An 18942-nucleotide genomic window follows, 5' to 3' on the forward strand; every position below is an offset into this window, starting at 1 on the left:
CCGGGGCGGATCGGGGGGGGCGGGGGGGGCCGGGCTGGGCCGGGCCGGGAGCCGGGCGGGGGCCGCTCCCCGGGCGGTGGCGCTGGGCGGGCCTTGGTCACCCCCTCGGTCCCGCCGCGGTCCCGCCTCGGTTCCCGCTCGGTCCCCGCCTGTTCCAGCCTTGGTACGCTCTCGGTCCCCGGGCGGAGCGGGAGGAATCTGCTCCGGGGCCCGGAGCGTGACGGGCACGGCGGCAGCGCTCGACGTCGCCGGACCCTCGCACCCAGCTCCGTGCTGCTCCTTCACAACGGGAAAAACCCAAGGTCGCTACAGTTTGTGCTCAGCGCACAGTACAAGTGGGACAGCGAGGTGCAGGTCCTGGGCAGTAACAGTCAGCTTCTCGTTCTTCCTAGGGACACACGAGTAGCAGAAGTAATTTCCTGAGGTAATGGTTTATCACCTGGTCAGCAGCCAGGAGTTAGTGCTCCCGAAGACTGACATTATCACATCCTGTATTTTTCTTTGGTATTCTCTTTCAGAGCACAGATGTGCTAAAAAACACAAGGCATAGTATTTATCAACCTCTATCTTCAAATGAAATTCAAAACTGATATTCAGTCGTATTCCCAGCATTGTAAGAAAAACACACCAGAACCATTATTGTTGCAAGTTCCATACTTGCAGTAAAATAGAGATTTTAATATCCTTTCCAAGTTTATCTGTAATATATAGGTTTATATATTCTAAAGAACTCAGGTTTGTTAAATTACTGCATACTCTTTGATGCTTCTGAGCAATAGCACAGATTGTTTGTATCTTCAACAGAACTGGTTTGTCTCAATAAAAAGACTTTCAAGTGAAAAACTTCCTGAGTTAACTAGAATTAAGAAAGTACTTTTGAAAACAAAGGAGGGAAAAAGAGATCAGCCATATTAGTTTATGATGTTTCCAAGTCTACTACTCTGTGTAGCCTAAGAAAGCTGTAATGGAAAAAGGGAAGAGAGATCTTATGGACCGTGTTATCCGGTGTATGGAAAACCTTCACACAGAGTCCATGCATGACTGCTCTAAAGACTTGGTGACAAAAGAGCAACATAGGATTGAACTAAGACAGACAAACATCCAATTTAAGTCAAACTACAAAATATTTTATTTTCAGATGGGGCCGCAGATTGTATGCTGCTCACCATCCTGGGGGTTCAGGATGTCCTGCAGCATGGCTGAGCTGTGAGGCTTGTGGAGTAGATCTATAAAAACTAAGGCACAAACATTTCTTATACACCTACATTGCCTTACCAGCTTGGCACCTTAAAAATGGTTTTGTTCTTTTAATGGAAGTTTCTAGTTGGAATGGAAGGGTTTTTAATTGCTGAGAAGCTCTGAGTAGAAGCAAATGTTCTTGCTGGGTACCTGCAGTAGGTAGGTACCTGATACCTGGTAGTGGAGGAATGTGCATGTACTTACATTTAGGTCTCTGAAGTATTCATTATAGTCAAGAGCATATCCAATCACAAATTTATCTGGAATTTCAAAGCCTGTATCTGTAAGAAAATACTGTTCTCTTTATACTTCAGTGGCGTAAGTAGCTTTTAAGTGCACACTTTGTATTCAACACATGCTTGAGCAAAGAGTAATCGGCATCCTCTCTCTTTCAGGGTGCTTCCTTAAGAATCTGAGCTGTAAATTGATGACAGAGGTAAGAATCTAAACCATTCCCATCAGTCAGTAATACAGTTAAGGTGTTAAGAGAATGATTTCTATGAACAAAATAATTGTTTAAAACCTAGTTATGAGGTAGTCCTGGGAGACGAGACAAGGAGTGAGATTTTACTTGAGTAAAAGGAGATGCAGGGTGAATGATGTAGGACTTTTCAGTTTGGAAACAAAGCAAGTTTAATAATGCAGAGTTAAAACAAATGCCCTCTCAGGTCAAAGCAAAATAATACACAGTTAAGGTTTGGCTCTGTTTCTGCTATCTAAATAGTTTAATTTGTATATCAAAGCTAAGCCTGCACTCAGGCCAAGCAGGGGAAAAAAAGAAGGTGGTCATGAGATCTCAGGATGGCATGCCTAGCTGGTCATTAGTTCACAAGTTTTTATGTATTTTCTCCCCATTTCTCTTGGCCTTCATGAAACGTATGTGCCAGTTGTCAGATGTGCTGCGTGAAGTGAAATTATAAGACTGTATTTTGGAAAATACAGAAAAAAACAATACTAGGAGAACACAATACTCACAGTCTGATCTATAACCTGGACTCTGACATGTCCTTTTAATGAGCAGGCTGTAAGGCAGAGCAGAGAAGGTTGGTTTTTAAAATATGTCTTGCTCTAAGCTGTAGACTTCCCTTCTGCCATGCCTTCCCATAAGCTTCTAAAATCATGCACTTAAATTAAAACAGTGAGATTATTGCACAGAAAGAAGTAGTGTTCAGCCTTGTAAGGGAGGGAGAAGCAAAGGCTCTGATCTAGGTTCATTCTGAATGTCCAAGTGGCTCTATTTTCTATTCAGTTCCCTTCAGTCCTGTGTCTCAGATCACTGCCCTTCCATGTAGCAGTGCCTCAGGACACTAGAGTAGCACAGAAGGGGAACCACATTCAAGTGGCCGGTAATGATTTTAGTGGGGAGGGATGGAGAAAAGGACAATTTCTTCTACAAAATCATGTCTATTCTTGGTTTTCCTGTGCATTTCAGAAGAAACTGAGAACCTGGACAGTCACTAGAAGGACTGTCTAAATAACTGGTGCATAAAGCAACTGTTTTATAAAGCATTGTGATTACTTGACAGACACAGGGATATGCCACAGAATTTCCTTTTAGAGATCTGCTAAAAGCAGATCTAGAATGCTACTTGAAGTCATCTTCCAAGTACTGACAGACTCTTAGATTCTGGAAACTTCTGCGGTTGAGGATATTAAGAAATATGCTGAGTGTTGTCATTCTAGTATTGAGGCAACTGAGGTGGTGTTAGAAAACCTATGGAAAGAGATTAATTTCCTTCAAACATAAGCAAGTAAGAAACAGGGAATCTATCCGATTTTATGGACTACACAGAAAGAGCCACAAACCCTTTATTAATTTGAACAATGAAGGTGTGTGTTGGGTTGACCCTGAGTTGATGGACAGTCTTTAAGACCAATTACGCTTCTCACAATTTACATATTTAAACCGCACAGAAAGGCGGGACTTCCCCTTTTTGGTTGGAGCTCGCTTGCTGGGAGGTGGGGGGCGGGGGGGGGGGGGCTCCGAGCCTCCCGGCCCCGCCGGGCCGGGCCGGGGCCACTGCCGCTTTCCCCCTTTCCCAGTGCTGCGGCACGGACCCTGGGTCACTGAGGGGGACTGTCCCAGAGCCGCAGGCAGCTAAAACCAGCCATGGGCTGCTCACAGCTAAACCCAGCCATGGACTGCCACACAGCTAAACCCATCCAGCGCGGCTTCTGGGGACAGGCGGGTCCTTCTCCTCTCCATGCGGAGCCGGCGGAGCCATCGGGAGCCGGCGGAGCCTCCTGTCTGCAGCCAGCACACTTCACGCTGAACTGAAGAGGACACCGTGCAGCCAGCAGCACAGAGGGAGCGAGGCTTTCCCCACCGTAAAGCCTGAACGGGAGCACTCTTCAACATGGCGGCTTCAGAGTCAGAGAGAAAGGGAAGTGAGTCCCGTGGGACGAAGGTGAGCATGGCGACGGGAGAAAAGAGGGCGGTGCCGCGATTCTGGCGCGCAGCTTAAAAGAAACCTTCTTGCCTGCCGTGGTAAGAAACTGTAATACCACAAACTGTTTGTCTCTTTAATCCATTTGAAGAACATGGGGGGATAGAGAGTCGTCGTGTGGCCTGTGAAGATTGTGAAGAATGCCTATGCCAGGCTATATAGAAGTAGTAAGAGACTGTTAGAGACTTGTGGCGAAGAAAAGCCTTTGTGTGCAGGCCAAAATAACTTATCCTTAAAAAGATTAATAACCCCATGTGATGGCCCATGTTTTGTAGTGTGAAGGAACTGTGAGATTTTTCATGGGAGAGATGTTCTACACACAGCAGATTGTTTGTTTCCGGGCGGATCTGCTGTTGGTGGCAGTTTGGGAACCACGTGCAACTGAAGGAAAATCCTTTTTTCCTTAAGCATAAGAGAGAGACTTTTCAAGAACTGGAACACTGACTAACATCCCATGTTCTGTTATCCCTTGTGTGAGCTGGGTAAAAGGAGAGAAGTGCTGGGGGGAGGGGGGGATTTGCTTTAATTTTGTTTTGTTATTTTCTCTTTACTTAATAAAACTCTTTCATTGTACTGCAACTGTTTAAGGTTTGTGCCTGCTTTGCTTTTCTCCTAATTCTTATCTCACAGAAGGAAAATAAGTAAGTAATGAATATTTTGAACCAAAACCACTACATTTAATTGGTGTTTCTGCCTGGTTTCGAACTCAACCCGCTACAAGGTGGTAGTGTGTGGGTAAATTTCCCAGTTTAATAAAAAATTTTTCAGCAGCTGGATAAGGATTGCTTCCTGCATTTGCTTCCTCCCTCCCAAACTTCAAGCCAAACAAGCACCCATCAGCATACACTGACTAGTCAGCCAAATGATTTGAATACATTAGTTAGTGGCTATATCCCTGTACCTTACAACTTTTACCATCCTTGGTTTTCTTGTCTTTTATTTTTGAAAGCAGTGCATTCATTGTTCTACCAGTCTCAATAATGTCCCGAAAGAGATAAAAAACCAAATTATCCTTCAAGTCTGAAAGGAAAACCAGACTATCACTGGATTAAATTAGAGCATGCAAACTTGGCAGCCCAGTAACATAATTAATTTTGTTTTATGTGTAATATGTATTAACTTGAAAAGCAGGGAGAAAAAAGTCCACGTCATTCCCCTTCTCCTTCAATTGTTACTTACCTCTACTACTAACATATTCTGGAAGAGATTGCATAGGGAAAGAAAAGAAAGAAAAGAAAATATTTACGTGGCAATATTCAGCAATTATACAGCCAGGAAAAGCACACTAAAAGCTTCAGATCCAAGGAAGTTGCATTGATCTTTGAAGGAGCTTGTCACTTGAACTACTGACTTTACTTTGGTGCTTTCTGAAGACTCTTTCTTGAAGTATTTATGAAATCTTAAAATATGGTGATAAAGGCACCTATGTCAGGTCTGTATATTACTCTCTGTATGGCACTGGTATTCTAGAACCATACTGAATGAGTCCGTTTAGTACGGTTCCTTTCTGGGGGTTCTGGGATAAAATGGGGAATAGGATCTTTAGAAGCACTCGTTACTGATGGCTTTAAGTTTCCACTGAGATCAGTGGAAATTACTCACTGCTTCAAAGCCCAGTATCTTAAAACAGTGTTAAGTGGTTAAGTAAGTATGCAGTATCAAAATCTTAATAAAGATGGATTTCCTGGAACAAAAACAAGAACAGTTGCCCTCTAAAAGCTGGAGATGCTAATTCATACCTTCCCATTTAGTGTAGACAGTTCCTCCAACAGAACGGATTTTTTCTGTAGGTGAATCATTCTAGAAGGAGAAGGAAGAGATAGAAGTCACATAAAACATGCCCAAAACTGTTATCCTGTATGTGTATGAAAGGTGGGCTGCTCTTGCTTTTTGCGAGAGGAAGAAGTCTGAGACCTGCCCTGGCTTTGTCACATTGAGTGTTCTGCTGTATGTTTATTCCAGTGAATGTGTAATACCCACCCTTTGGGGCAGATAAATAAATCAGTTCCTTTTCCGTAATTTGGACAGGATGTATGCATAAACTCAATTTTTGTGGAGTTTTCATGCAAACTACCAGTATTTAAAATGCTGGTCTATGGAGAGAGTCCAAACAAATGCCTTTACCTAAAATCCTTTCACATATGTAGCCTAACTGTTCCTTCATAGAGCAGGGCTCTAGGTTAATGGTTTGCCACTGGCTTTTAATTTCTCGTGCCCATATTCTATGTTCAGAGGGGTATAATACAGTTCAATTCATGGTCTTCTTCTTCCGTATCTTCCCAATCTGGTAATATTTTGGACAGTTTCCAATGCTTATCACCCAGGGCCAGCAAGGAGGATTGCAACGGTTGCTGCAATTTAATTAAGTCACTCCTTACCGCGGTCATTTTGTTCATCATATGCTTTTGTTGCACACCCCTCTATTTTCAGTCTAAACTTAATTGCTCAAGCATTTGTCACAGCAATCAGGGCCAAATCAGATAAGTTTCATGGACGGATGGTAAGCCTCATGAAACCCATCCTACACAAACGCATATTTCCATCTTCAAACATCCCTTCCTTCCCACAGGCTTGCGTTTGAGCATTTTGTTCAAAGCCTTCCGAAAGTGAGGATCATATGCCTTCCCCTGGCATCGGGATATTTCAGTCGCGTTAGACTGGCGTGGTACTGCTTTAACTCTTGTTACGATTGTAAGAATAATTAGTAAAGTCCCAACTTTCCACATAATGTCCATCATAACTGAATTCATCCATCGCCTTTTTGGGTCAGCTTCAGCTTCAGTTCATTGTCGCTTGGCGTTACCTCCCAAACTCCCTCAGGGGCTTTGCACACCCGGGAGTGACGAATCCAGGCCTTCTGCTCTTTGATCTTGATTGCAGTGAAGGTGGTGAGGAGTACCTGGAACAGTCGTTCCCACTGCGGTTCCAAAATCTTCTCTGCAAGAGACTTTACATACACATAATCTCCAGGTTGTACATCATGTACTGGCCCATCTAATTCTCTGCTTTGGGCCCCAGCCACATATTTTTCAGTTTCTCTGAGTTGTTTATTTGAGGCCACTATATGTCTGTGCAGGGTTTCTTCTTCCACCTGAATGGGCGAAGTTCCCTCCTGAACCGCATATGGCCTCCCATATAATATTTCAAATGGACTTAACTTTTCCTTTGTTCTGGGTTTTGTTTGAATTCGCACTAATGCCAATGGGAGAGCCTGGGGCCAAGGCAAATTTGCTTCTTGTCGCAATCTTATAATTTGTTGCTTAATCAAATGGTTCATCTTTTCTACCTGGCCACTAGACCGAGGGTTATATGGGGTATGTAACTCCCAATCTATTCCCAGGTGGTGACTGATTTGTTGCACAATTTTTGAAATAAAATGTGGCCCTCTATCTGAAGACATAGTGGCTGGAACTCCAAAGCGGGGTATTATTTCTTGCAACAATGCTTTGGTCACCTCTCGTGCTTTAGCCATCCTAGTGGGAAAAGCCTCTGGCCATCCTGAAAAGGTACCTGTTAATACCAATAGGTATCAATACCCCCCTTTTCTGGGTAATTCTGTAATTCAATTTGCCACTGTTGCCCAGGTCCGCAGCCTTTCCCAATCTGTCCAACCTTAGGCTTTGGAATATTCTTAGGATTAGTTCGGAGGCAAAGACCACACCGGCGAGTTACTTGCATCACTGCACCTTGCAATCTCCTAGCCATAATCCTATCTTTCAAACAATTGTGCAAAGCATCCATTCCCCAGTGTGTTTTCTCATGTTCTTTCTGCACCAGTGACCACAACAAATAGAAGGTACTATGAGCTTGTTATCCTTAGTTACAGCCCATCCCTCCTGATTATAATGTGCATTTTCCTTTTTTTTAATAAGTTTCTTATCTTTCCTGTTGTATTCTGGTCTACCTTCAAGGCAAATCTTTCCATCTGGTATTAGTGTTGCCTCTACCTTTTCATTGGGTACTTCACCTTTGGCTGCATCTTTTGCCTCTCTGTCCACCAGCGTACTTCCCTCTTCCAATTCAGAACTCACTTTTTGGTGTGCTTTAATGTGCATGATAGCTACCTTCTCAGGTAACTGAACCGTGTCCAAGAACTTCAGTATTTCTGGTGCATGCTTGATACTCTTCCCTTGTGAGTTTAACAGTCCTCTCTCCTTCCAAATGTCTCCATGTGCATGAACCACCCCAAATGCATACCTTGAATCTGTATAAATATTAATCTTCTTTTTTTTTGCCAATTCTAAGGCTCGGGTTAGAGCAATTATTTCAGCCTTTTGTGCAGAGGTGTTTGTTGGCAATGGTCCAGACTCTATTACCTCTCGGCTGGTGGTAACGGCATACCCAGCAGGTCTTTTTCCACTGATAACATAACTGCTTCCATCAGTGAAACAGGTCTCAGTGCCCTTGAGAGGGATGTCCTTCAGATCTGGGCAATTGGAGTAAGTGGCCTTGATTGTCTCCAGGCAGTCATGGATCACTGGTTCTCCCAGATTCCCACTGAGGAATGAAGCTGGGTTCACAATTTAGTCACCACAATTTCAACATCTTGTTCTACCAGTATGGCCTGGTACTTCAGGAATCTCTGAGGGGAGAGCCAATGTCCCCCTTTGGCCTCCTGGAGGACTGCAGATACTGTATGAGACACTAGCACAGTCATTTTCTGGCCCAGGGTGAATTTGCATACCTCTTGGATGTTTATTGCCACTGCTGCAATGGCTCTGAGGCACCCTGGCCATCCCTTGGCAGCTGCATCCAGCTGTTTGGAAAGGTAGGCTACTGCCTGCCGATACGGGCCCAAGTCTTGTGCCAGTATTCCCAAGGCAATCCCTTGCTTTTCATGAGAAAACAAAAAGAATGGTTTACTCACGTCTGGAAGCCCCAGGGCTGGAGCTGACATGAAGGCCTTCTTCAGTTGGTCAAAAGCCTGTGTTGCTTCCTTTGTCCACGGCAGGCTCTTGTTTCCTTCCGTAATCAATGCATATAAAGGTTTAGCAAGCGACCCATAATCATTAATCCACAGTCTGCACCACCCTGTCATGTTGGAATTGTAAAAGGATGAGAGCCCGGGGATCCGGCGGGAGGAGGAATGCAGTCCAAAACCAATGTGGTTGATAAGCGCAAACTCCGGTTTATTAGCAATCCAAAAGCACTTACATAGTATACCAGCTTGTTAACTCCTAAGTGGCTTAAAGCTTATCACAGCACATTTCTATTTCTACATAATTGGACTTACATTGGCAAGCTTCCATAGTCATGTTATGATTAAAAGAATTCGGTGTTCACCCCTCCTGTTCCCTGGTTAGCACCTTATCAGGACAGCTGCATGGTATCAAACTCCCCCTTTATTCCCAGGCAGTTTCTCACACACAGGCCTTTTGCTTCTAGGCCTATTGCTTGTACAGTTTTTCTATAGATCCCATAATTCTATCAATGATCCATGCCCCTGATCCTTTAATAATTGCAACACTGTCATACCTAGAAAACTTCTCAGCTCTTTTGCTGTCTGGGGTTTTGGGATCTGGCATATTGCTTCTTTGCACTCTCATCCAAAGGTTCTTTGTCCAGCACTTATTTCATAGCCCAGGTAAATAACTGTTTGCTTTACCATCTGCGCCTTCTTTTGGGACACCCCATACCCTTGCAAGCCCAAAAAGCTGAAGAGGCTTACCATCTAGTTCATACATGCCTCTTGGGTCTGGGTGGCTACCAAAAGGTCGTCCACATACTGAAGCAGCTGTCCTTCTCCTGGTGGGGGTTCCCAGGATTCTAGATCCTTTGCAAGCTGTTCTCCAAATATAGTAGGAAAGTTCTTGTACCCTTGGGGTAATACACACCGTGTGAGTTGAGTCTTGCGTCCACTCTTGGGCTTCTCCCACTCAAATGCAAAAATTTTCTGGCTGGCTTCATGGAGAGGGAGGCAAAAGAAAGCATCCTTCAAATCTAAAACGGTAAACCAGGTTAGTTCAGGTGTTAAACGAGTTCATGAGGTGTAAGGTTAGCAACCACTGGGTATAAATCTTCAGTTACTTTACTGACTGCCCTCAAATCTTGTACTAACCTATATGGCCCATCAGGTTTCTTCACAGGTAAAATAGGAGTATTAAAATCAGATTGACACTCCCTTAACAATCCAATTTGCAAAAAGTTCTCAATAATTGGCCTGATCCCTTCTCTGTCTGCCCTTTTCAAGGGATATTGCTTGGCCCTTACGAGCCGTTTCCCTTCTTTAAGCTTGATTTGAATTGGCAGGGCATTCTTTGCCCTCCCTGGGGTACCAGAGGCCCACACTCCAGGGAATACTTGATTCATTATCTTCTTAATAATTTCCTCAGCAACTCTAGATATTGTTGGTCTTTTACTTCCAAACTGATTTCCCCATTTTTAAATATTATTTTTGCCTCCAGCTGCTCTAGCAGATCTCTGCCCAAAAGTGCAGGTGGAGCGTTAGGCATATATAAAAATTGGTGAATTCCCCACTGTTTTCTCAATTTACATTTCAGTGGTTTACAAAAGTATGCCTTTTCAGATTGGCCAGTTGACCCTGTCACTACAAAATAACCCCTTGATATAGGTATCAAAGCTTTATTCAACACTGAATAGGTTGCTCCTGTATCTACTAAAAATTCCACTTTCTTTTCCTCGTTCCCTAGTTTAACTATAACCAGAGGGTCCCCTAGGGTAGCGCCCAGTCTTCTTTTATATGAGCAACCACCCCCGCACCTCTCTGGTCATATTTCTTTTCCATCACCCTTTCTCTTTTCTGGGCACTGGTTTTTCCAATGCCCAGGTTTTGCATAAGGCGCACTGGTCCCTTCCTAGTCGGGGTGGTCCTTGTCTTGGTGAACCTTGCCCACATCTTCCTTTTTCTTTTTCTTCTTTTACCACCCTTATTAGTTTTTGCATCCCGTTTGTATCCCTCTCCCCAATTGCTATAAATTCTCCATGCCACATTAAGCAAAGTCTCTAGATTCCAGATTGTTCAGTATGTTCATTCTTTGCCCTACAGATCTTCCCAAGTTTTACACCCCAAATTTCCTTGCCTAGCCCCAGTGATTGCCTCAGTTTATGTCAGTGGTCACACTCTCCCTAGAGATTACCTCAAGTTTAACCCCCACAATTTTCCTTAACTGTCCACAACTTATTACCTCATTTTTACCAAAAAAGATTCATTCTCAACCTTTAGATTATTTCAAGTTTTACCCCCCAAAATTCCCCTACCTGTCCACTACTGATTCCCTCATTCTTCCTTCAATATTTATTTCCTTTCTACCATGTAGCTTCTATCAAGATTTACTCCCAAAGTTTTCCATCTGTCTACTACTGCTTACCTCATTTTTACCTCAAAATGTTCTTTCTACAGATTATTTAATATTATTTTTACACAAGTTTCCCTATCTGCCCACAACTGATTCCCTCATGTTACCTCAGTGTGTTCATGCTCTTCCCTAGAGATTAGCTCAGATTTAGCCCCCAAATTTTCCCCACATGCTCAGTACTCATCACCTCATTTTTCCCTCCAAGCGTTCATTTTCTACTCTTGAGATTTTGTCAAGCTTTGCCTCCAAAATTTTCCTTATTTGTCTACTACTGAGTACCTCATTTTTATGCCAAAATATTCATTCTGTCCCCTACAGATTACATCAAGTTTTACCCCCAAATTTTCCTTCCTGTACAATATTAACTCTTTTTGCCCCAAAAATGTGCATTCTCTCCCCTAAACATCACCTCAGCTTTTCCCTCAAAAATGCCACCTCGCTCCCCTCAACATCCCCTCCCATTTTCCTACACAAACCATTCTTGTGTCCCCTCTCAGTCACCCCAGGTTTTCAGCTAAAAATGTCTCCTCTGTCCCCTCGAAGTTATCCCAGGTTTTCCCAGTGAGGAGCTGCAAGGAATTCAGGCAGGGCCAATGACACCAGGGAACAGCTGTAAATTCAGAGGCAGAGAGAGAAGATCTACCAGGAAAGGGGAAAGGTTCAGAAAACGTTTCTGCAATTAATTAATTAATAATTATTTCCAGTTCCCCACTGAGAAGAACACAACCTCACAGCTGTTAAGGCCTGACAGTTCCCTGCAGGGAGAGCTCAGCACACGTGCCCAGAGGCAATCCCAGCATCAGAAAGAAAGAAAGAAGCAGCAAAAGGTGATTGCTTCTTTCAAAAGTTATTTCAAGTGCTCACACCCAAACCCACCTTTGCTCTTGATTCTGGCCGGGTGCATGGTGAGCAGTAGGCACAGGTCATGTCATCCATGCTGGTGTGAGTGATGCTTTCTGGGGGAAAGCAGCTGATCTCCAAAGTTCCCTTCCTGCCCTGTGCCTGATCTGCACAGGAGAAAACCTCTTCCAGGAAGGGACTGTGCTCCCTCTAATCCCATTTTGCCCAGTCTGTGCCATGGGGATATTGCCAGCCTGGGGCAGCAGAGGCACACGCAGCTCTCAGCACTCTCTGCTCCAAGCACAGCTCTGGGCTCCTTTGCAGACTGCCTCTGCCGTGGGGTTTTCTCCAGGAGAAGCCAAGGAATTGCTCATGGAAGGGTGCAGATTAAGTTATCCCAAAGGGAAGCAAAGAGTAAGTACTCCAGGAAGAGCCCTTGGCATCTGCTGGGCTGAGGTGGGAAGGGGACATTCATTCCCTGCAGGGCCAATACACAACAACCTCCAAGCCAAAGCACAGACTGGCAGGTGGGGTCTGACAGCACCACTCTGACAAACCTCCTTGTCATTCTTCCCTGCAGTGACTTTTGCAAGCAAACTCTGAAGCTGACAAGCCCAGAAGCTCCATCCATCCACTCTGGAAGGAAAGGATACTCCCAGGGATGAGGCACATTCCCAGCAAACTCTCCCAACCCAGCCTGGAGGCAGCGCTGGAGCTCGGGTGTGGGGCTGGGAAGGGCTGCCAGGAGCACGCAGCCCCAGGTGGGGTGGCAGCGGCAGCAGCAAATTCCCACAGGCTGATGGCACAACAGAGAGACAAAGGCCAGCAGTGCCCATGGGAGGTGCAGGGTTAATTCTGCTCCCTGCCCTGCCCCATCCCCGCAGGAAATCTCCAAGGGGAGAGAAACTCTCAGGGTGCCCAAAATGCAGCATCTGTCACCCTGATCCCGCTTCAACTCAGCGTGGGGGGCCAAACTCCCCCACAGGTAAACACTGAGCTGACCTGGTCAGTCTCAAACACAGCCCCAGTTCTCACCTCCAGCCTGCTCCTGGGGCTGCTGCCACATTCCTGACAAGGAGCCCCTGTGGACAGGGCTCTCTCTGTGTCTCAGGTGCTGGGCACTGCAGGGACCAGGGCAGCCCCCTCTGGGGACAATTGGGGATTCATCCCACACTACAGGCAGGACCAGGGGCCCTCCAGTACAGGCTGGTGGGGCCAGAGCCCATTGGGTTTGGCTGCTCAAACACCAAAGCTTTTGGCAAAGATGAGACAAGTTAAGTGGGTTTTCCTGTCCTGAGAGAGAGAAGAAATTGTTGAAATTAAGCATGGAAATTAAGTCCACTGTGGAAGTCAAAGGCTCCTGGCTTTCCCACTCCTGTTCTGATTGCTCACTAGAGGGTTTGATCCATAAAAAAATGAGAGGTGGCACCAAATAAAAGAGCTCTTTTTCAACATTTTTCCCCTACTTACTTTCATACCTAAAAAGGATGTCCATTTTTTCTTAGTGCATTCTTTGCCTAATTTTAACAGAACCGTTTTTCCTTCCAGGCCCCACTTGTGGGTTATTTGCTCCTTTGCCATTGGACTTTGGACAAAGGAAGAAAAGGATCTGCTCCACATGGGTGTCATCCTACGGGGAACACCCCCTGTACCAGCCCCAGCCTGGGCCAAGCATGCTGCCTCACTCTCCCCATTCTGGATGCTGGCTCCAATCCAGTCTGAGTTTTCCCCTGTTTTCCATGTCTAAGGACAGGAACTTGTCCTGGTCAGGGTGTAAGGCCTTAAACTGCACCTTGATCTGGGGGGCTGTGACTGGGATTCCAGCAGGGAATTAATTGATTTACAAATAAAAATTATTCCAGGGAGCTGCTGCTTCACCACACAGTGTCAGCAAAAGAGAGAAAACACCAAAGGTGTATCCAAACACAAGGATGAAATGATTCCTCCTGCTTTTAGTGGGATTGAATCAGGGGGATGGGGAAGCAGAAGTTAAATGATTTACTAAGGAGTTTGTTAGAAGCAACACATACAGCTTGCCCAACACTTATTGTGCCTACCAAAGCAGGATAAGAAGATATGAGACTATTGTTATAAACATATATTATAGTATTGGCTTCTCGCAAAGTATAAAGGTAGATATTATATAATGTTAGAAATGCTTTTTTGCTGTGTGGATGTAATTTTCTCTCGTTTTAGCAAGAATGTTAGCAAGTGTGAGCAAGTAAGAGAACCTCCAAGCGAGCAGAGGAAGAGGCCCAAAGAGCTGCTAACCAACACTTTGTCCAGGGAACAAAAGGGCCCAAAGGCTGCTCCGCCCGGAGAACGGGCGGCCAGGAGGGTCCGAGAGCCGTTATCACCGCTCTGCCCAGGGGGCAAAGAGGCCCAAAGCTGCGATCAGCCCTGACTGTCTGGAGAATTAAGAGATCCACCCCACCATCGACTCTTACCTAGCGGGCCCAACCCCAAGAATCAAAAGAAATAAAACCACAAGGCAGAAGAGTAGCATGCTCTAAAAAGGCAGACCCAAGGAGTGGCCATGCAGAACAGCTCCGGGAAAAGTTTGAATATGAATAGAGAACAGACAGTAAAAATGGTATAAAAAGGACTCACCTCGAGCATCAGGTGTGCTCTTGGCAGAGCGCCAAGGCACCCGGCCGTTATCCCTTTGCTTTATTTTATGTGTCTCTTATTGTCTTTATATTAAACTCTTTAAATTCTCACAGGAGAGTGAACCTCGTTTTTCACACTATTGATAAAGAGAAGGAATCTTGACCAAAGATCCTATTTTTAACCTAAAACTAACTCAAACCAGTCTTGAAGTTTGGACTTGAGCCAGAGACATAAAGAGCATGCACAGGGAAGCAAGATGAAGAGCTCAAGATGAGGAAGACCCTTTACTTCATCTGAGGAAGACTCTTATTTCATCTCAGAGACCCCTGCCCATGACCACCAGACGACACTGCGCAAGCGCAACGCGGATGTAAATGACTTTTGGGCTCATTGTAATACAAGGCGGGGCTAGGTAATGAATATGTATAGGCATATTGGGAAACTCAATGAATATGGAACTTGTAACCCGATAAATACCAAGCTGAATGCAGCTGTCAGCACGAATGGCTTTGGAGGAGCGATCCCCCGTGTGTCCCAGCGCTGGAATAAACATACCTACTTCACTACTTATTTAGTAGTGGAATCTTTTCCACATATCAGGATCAGGGCTTATGCTGCCCTGGAATGACAAAGAACTTCTCCCTCAGCCCCCCAGAGAGCCCTCAAAAAGCCAAAGTGCAGCAGGGAAGGAAGGAAAGGCACCTGCTGGGGACAGCACAGCTCCAGCTGCTCATGGGGACTGAGAATGAGTCTGGAGCCAAAAGCCCCTTCCCAGGCTGGAGGGGCTTGCCTAAAGCACCACCTCTGGGAAGCAAAGGGCTATGGAAGAAATGGAGTGGGAATTTACAATAATAATCATAATGGATCAGGAAAGACCAACAACAGAAGCAACAATCATTCCAAGGGAGCAGGAGGGATGCTGAGCTTTAAACGAGGTTTGAGTGAGGCAGCAGCTCCTGGCAGTTCTAACCCACGGCTCCAGGTCTGCGCTTCCAGGAGCACTGCAAGCTCCTCCTGCCCAGTCCCTGGCTTTGCCTCCTGCCAGTACTCGGCACCTCGGGCACGGTTGGGTGCGAGTGCTCCAGTGCTGCTGCCCAAGGGAGCAGGAAAATGGCCACTAAACCCCTTCCCACTGGGCTGGCTCCGAGCTCTGCCTGGGGAAAACATTTGGCAGCCCAGGCATTTCAATGAAATCAGTTTCCATCACTTTGAAGATGCACTGAATAAACCCAGGGCACATAAGTAAACCTCTCCCCATAAGGACAGCCCAGGGAATACGCAATTATTCCTATGCCTGGCCAAACAAACCAGCAGCCAGGTTTTGGGGAGAGACTCCAGACTCTTATCTCCTTCCCTGGCTGTAAACCACTTGCAGAGGCTTTGGAGTTCATACAAGCTTGTCAGGATTTGGCTACTTCATTTAAATTCCATTCAGATACTGGAATGGAAGTGTCCTAAAGGCACCTCCACTCAGACTTTAAGCCCTCTACCACCAAAGAATTTAGATGCTCTTTTCTTAGGAACACCCCACCTCTGCTTCTTTAGGTGTCTCCATGTGGGACATCAATTAAGTGTGGACAAATTTTAGAATGCAGCTTCCAAGTCAAGTTACCTGCTAGGAAATTACTCCAGCTCTCTGGCACCTTGGGCTGTTTTAAACACAGCCTGGCCCTTCATGGCTGAGGCTCTGAGCTACACAACTTGTGAGCTGGCAAGTAACAGCAGCTGAGGTCTCATCCCAGCTGTACACAAAAACAGGGAGGGGGGGCTGCACTTGGATACATGCAGGCAGGGTTGGGCCCCTTCTGAAAGCTTCAATCCCTGTTTTTCAGAGACTCAATCAGGGATAATGACATTTTCACAAAGCTCTCTTAAGGCACGTGAAAATCTGAGCAAGAAAATGGAATCAAACCCTTTGTTCCACTGGCCTCACGCCCCAAATTCCAACGGGACAGACAAGTCCCTCTCCTCGCAAGGCAACGGCTCCTACCTGGATCTGTGCCTTCCCCAGCCTTTGGTGGCTGCTGTCTCCATCCTCACACACTTCCTCATCTTCCTCCTCAGCAGGCCTGGCTTCCTCATCCTGCAGAGCAAGCATAGGGACACTCACCAGCCTGCTCATCCCAACCCTGGGCAGCAGGGATGGACTGCTGGGACCCCCTGGACAGTCACCCCTCTGCTGGGCACCATCCCTGCTCTGCAGCCCATTCCCGTTCCTGGCCTGGCATCTCCTTTGAATGGGATGTTAAACCACAACCACTTGCTCTGCTGGCTTTTGGGACATCAGAGACTCCCCCAAGGCAGCGGACAAAGCTCCTGTTCCCACAGCCTCTGCCTCCCAAAGCCCTGCTAGGGCCAGGCAGAGCAAGGGAAACCCCTCAGTTCCTGCTGGAAATTCCCTCTTGTGCCCGTGAACCCAGGGAAATCGTGGCTGCCCCATCCCTGGAAGTGTTCAAGGCCAGGCTGGCCGCAGCTTGGAGCACCCTGTGGATGGAATGAGGTGATCCTTAAGATCCCTTCCCACCCAAACTATTCTGCCATTCCAGGATGATTCTGTGATCTCTCCCTGCATTTATTTTGCATCGTTTCCTCTCTAATCTGAATTCCCAAATTGAAATGATTTTTTAAAGAAATCATTTAAAATTATCCCAGGAATAAAAAGGGGTGCATCAAACATACAAGAATCATTCCTACCTCCATCAAATCATTGTTAATTGGAGGCCTCTTTCCTCATCTCTGTCCTTAGTTTTCCTTTCCTAGGAAACCTTATGATCCCACAGTTTCTCCAAGAGATTTACTGGGATTGCAGAAAGGTTTGCTTTGTCAGGGAGGCAGGGGGGTTTACCACACTTGTTCCTCTGCATCTTTATCCTTTCACCAGCTTTCCCCTGGAACGGTGCTGCAAGAGAAGTTCAGAATTACTAGAAATGGATCAGGTTCACCTTTTTTCCTCATTCTTTTCCAACGACTTCCAAATTCTTGGAATTATCCTCAAATGAGGCCTAGCAAGCTACTGTGAAAACATCAATCAGAGGAACATCTTGAAAAGAGAAAACCACATCCAGCAGCAGCCAAAACAATGCCACTGCTATTCTTACCTGGTCCAGGAGCCCCCACACCCCTCAACTGTAGCACCCCTGCATCCAGTTTGCTTTGAAACATGGCTCACTGCCTCTCTTCGTAACAGTTCCTTCTGCTTTTCTCTCCCATCACACTATTTTAGCCCCCCAGGATTTCTCTCTTGCCCTCTTGTCTCTGGAATCTGCCATTTTTATTTTCAGCCTCATGCCTTCCTTCCCCTTCTCTGCAATACAAGATATTGAAGAGTTCGGTATCTGCCAGCAAAATATGTCCACTTCTCATCCTCCTTCCCACTTGTCCCTAAGCCCTGCCAGCTCACCCTTGGGTAGCTCACTAATGTGCCCAAGGCTGCATCCAGCTTGATGTATTTAGTACTTCTAAATACCCACACATGAAACAAAGGAAAAACAAAGCTACTTTCTCATTTGCTTACTTCTGTGACTCACCTCTTAATAAGTTTTAAACATCTGCATGTTCCTTTTAGTTACCAATAAGAGAAAAAGTCTTTTCAATCTACTCAAATAGGTTTTGTTTTTTTTTTTTTTTTGGTAGAGCTAGAACAACTACAAGATAATAATCACATCACATCTTTGGAAAGGCATTACATTTTAAATGGCGTTATAAAATCCTTAATCTAGGCCTTTTTGACTTAGTTATGAAACAACATTGGTGGCCTCCATTCCTGATGTTAAGCAAGCAGGAATGATGACAGGCAGCACCCAGCTGTGAGCAGGACAGAAAAACAAGGTGGGAGACATTGTCCTCACTTGGATTTGCCTCAGAAATCTGCCTGAAGAACACTCACTGTAGTCAAGACAGGACATGCTCCATACAGGCAAGTGACCTGGAAAAAGGAACAGACAATTCCTGACAGATGCTTCCTCACCAAAACACAGCAGGGCTTTCCCATGGAAGAGGTACCAGGCAGATAAAAGGGACAGAGCAACATATTTCTCTCAAGAATGCATGCCTCTTGGGGAACACTTGGCTTGTATGAATCACTGAGACCCCACTGCTTTTAGGGACGTACAGCAAGACCCAGCACTGAAAAGCTGCCAGCCTGGGGCATCACAGCTTCTAGGTATTACCAGTCAGCAGGATACAGAATGACAGCATTCATCTGATCAATCAGAAAGAACTTTTTGGTTAGCAATGCAGGCAGGTTCAGAGGAGCATTACACCCATCTCCCATAAGCAGTAGGGCATAAAAGTCAGGTTGATCTCTAACTGCTGCCAGCAGAGGATTAAAGTAACCAAACCCCATGACACAACTTGTTTGACCTCTGACTGCTCAGAAAAATCTTATCTGGAAACAGTGTGGGTAGAGAATTCACTCACCACGTGCTCTCCCATCACCAGGGCTGCTCTGCAGAAAGGCCACATTTCCCTCTCCAGAGGGGTTATTCATT

At 45.6% G+C, this 18942-nt stretch overlaps 1 protein-coding gene and 3 long non-coding RNA genes across 12 annotated transcripts; 2 read left to right on the forward strand and 2 right to left on the reverse strand.

Moving 5' to 3' along the window:
* Positions 1-57: 57 nt before the first annotated feature.
* On the forward strand, positions 58-887 carry LOC116447724. 2 transcript variants are annotated; one of them, XR_004241671.1, is made up of 2 exons: positions 58-354; positions 519-887. It is a non-coding gene; the product is annotated as an uncharacterized LOC116447724 (long non-coding RNA). The 2 variants fall into 2 exon arrangements; XR_004241670.1 differs by having other exon boundaries at positions 58-302.
* A 218-nt stretch (positions 888-1105) lies between these two features.
* Positions 1106-8724, reverse strand: LOC116447721. 6 transcript variants are annotated; one of them, XM_032117194.1, is made up of 5 exons: positions 6490-8724; positions 5426-5486; positions 4866-4883; positions 2215-2261; positions 1106-2138 (listed from the first exon to the last, which is right to left on the reverse strand). In XM_032117194.1, exons 1-5 carry the CDS (start codon positions 7156-7158, stop codon positions 2130-2132), a joined length of 804 nt encoding a protein of 267 aa, XP_031973085.1. In that variant the 5' UTR covers positions 7159-8724; the 3' UTR covers positions 1106-2129. The 6 variants fall into 6 exon arrangements, 2 of the variants coding, with proteins under 2 accessions (XP_031973085.1, XP_031973083.1); XM_032117192.1 differs by having other exon boundaries at positions 1106-2261; XR_004241665.1 differs by having other exon boundaries at positions 1106-2261; positions 4588-5486; positions 8554-8724.
* Positions 3689-13379, forward strand: LOC116447723. Of its 2 annotated transcripts, XR_004241669.1 has the most exons (3): positions 3689-3727; positions 11707-11829; positions 12423-13379. It is a non-coding gene; the product is annotated as an uncharacterized LOC116447723 (long non-coding RNA). The 2 variants fall into 2 exon arrangements; XR_004241668.1 differs by lacking the exon at positions 3689-3727 and having other exon boundaries at positions 11402-11829.
* A 2251-nt stretch (positions 13380-15630) lies between these two features.
* LOC116447722 lies at positions 15631-18886 on the reverse strand. Of its 2 annotated transcripts, XR_004241667.1 has the most exons (3): positions 18872-18886; positions 17147-17351; positions 16094-16535 (listed from the first exon to the last, which is right to left on the reverse strand). It is a non-coding gene; the product is annotated as an uncharacterized LOC116447722 (long non-coding RNA). The 2 variants fall into 2 exon arrangements; XR_004241666.1 differs by lacking the exon at positions 18872-18886 and having other exon boundaries at positions 15631-16535; positions 17147-17545.
* Between the last annotated feature and the right edge of the window lie 56 nt (positions 18887-18942).

The sequence above is a fragment of the Corvus moneduloides genome, chromosome 8, assembly GCF_009650955.1.
Source record: "Corvus moneduloides isolate bCorMon1 chromosome 8, bCorMon1.pri, whole genome shotgun sequence".
Lineage (NCBI taxonomy): Eukaryota > Metazoa > Chordata > Aves > Passeriformes > Corvidae > Corvus > Corvus moneduloides.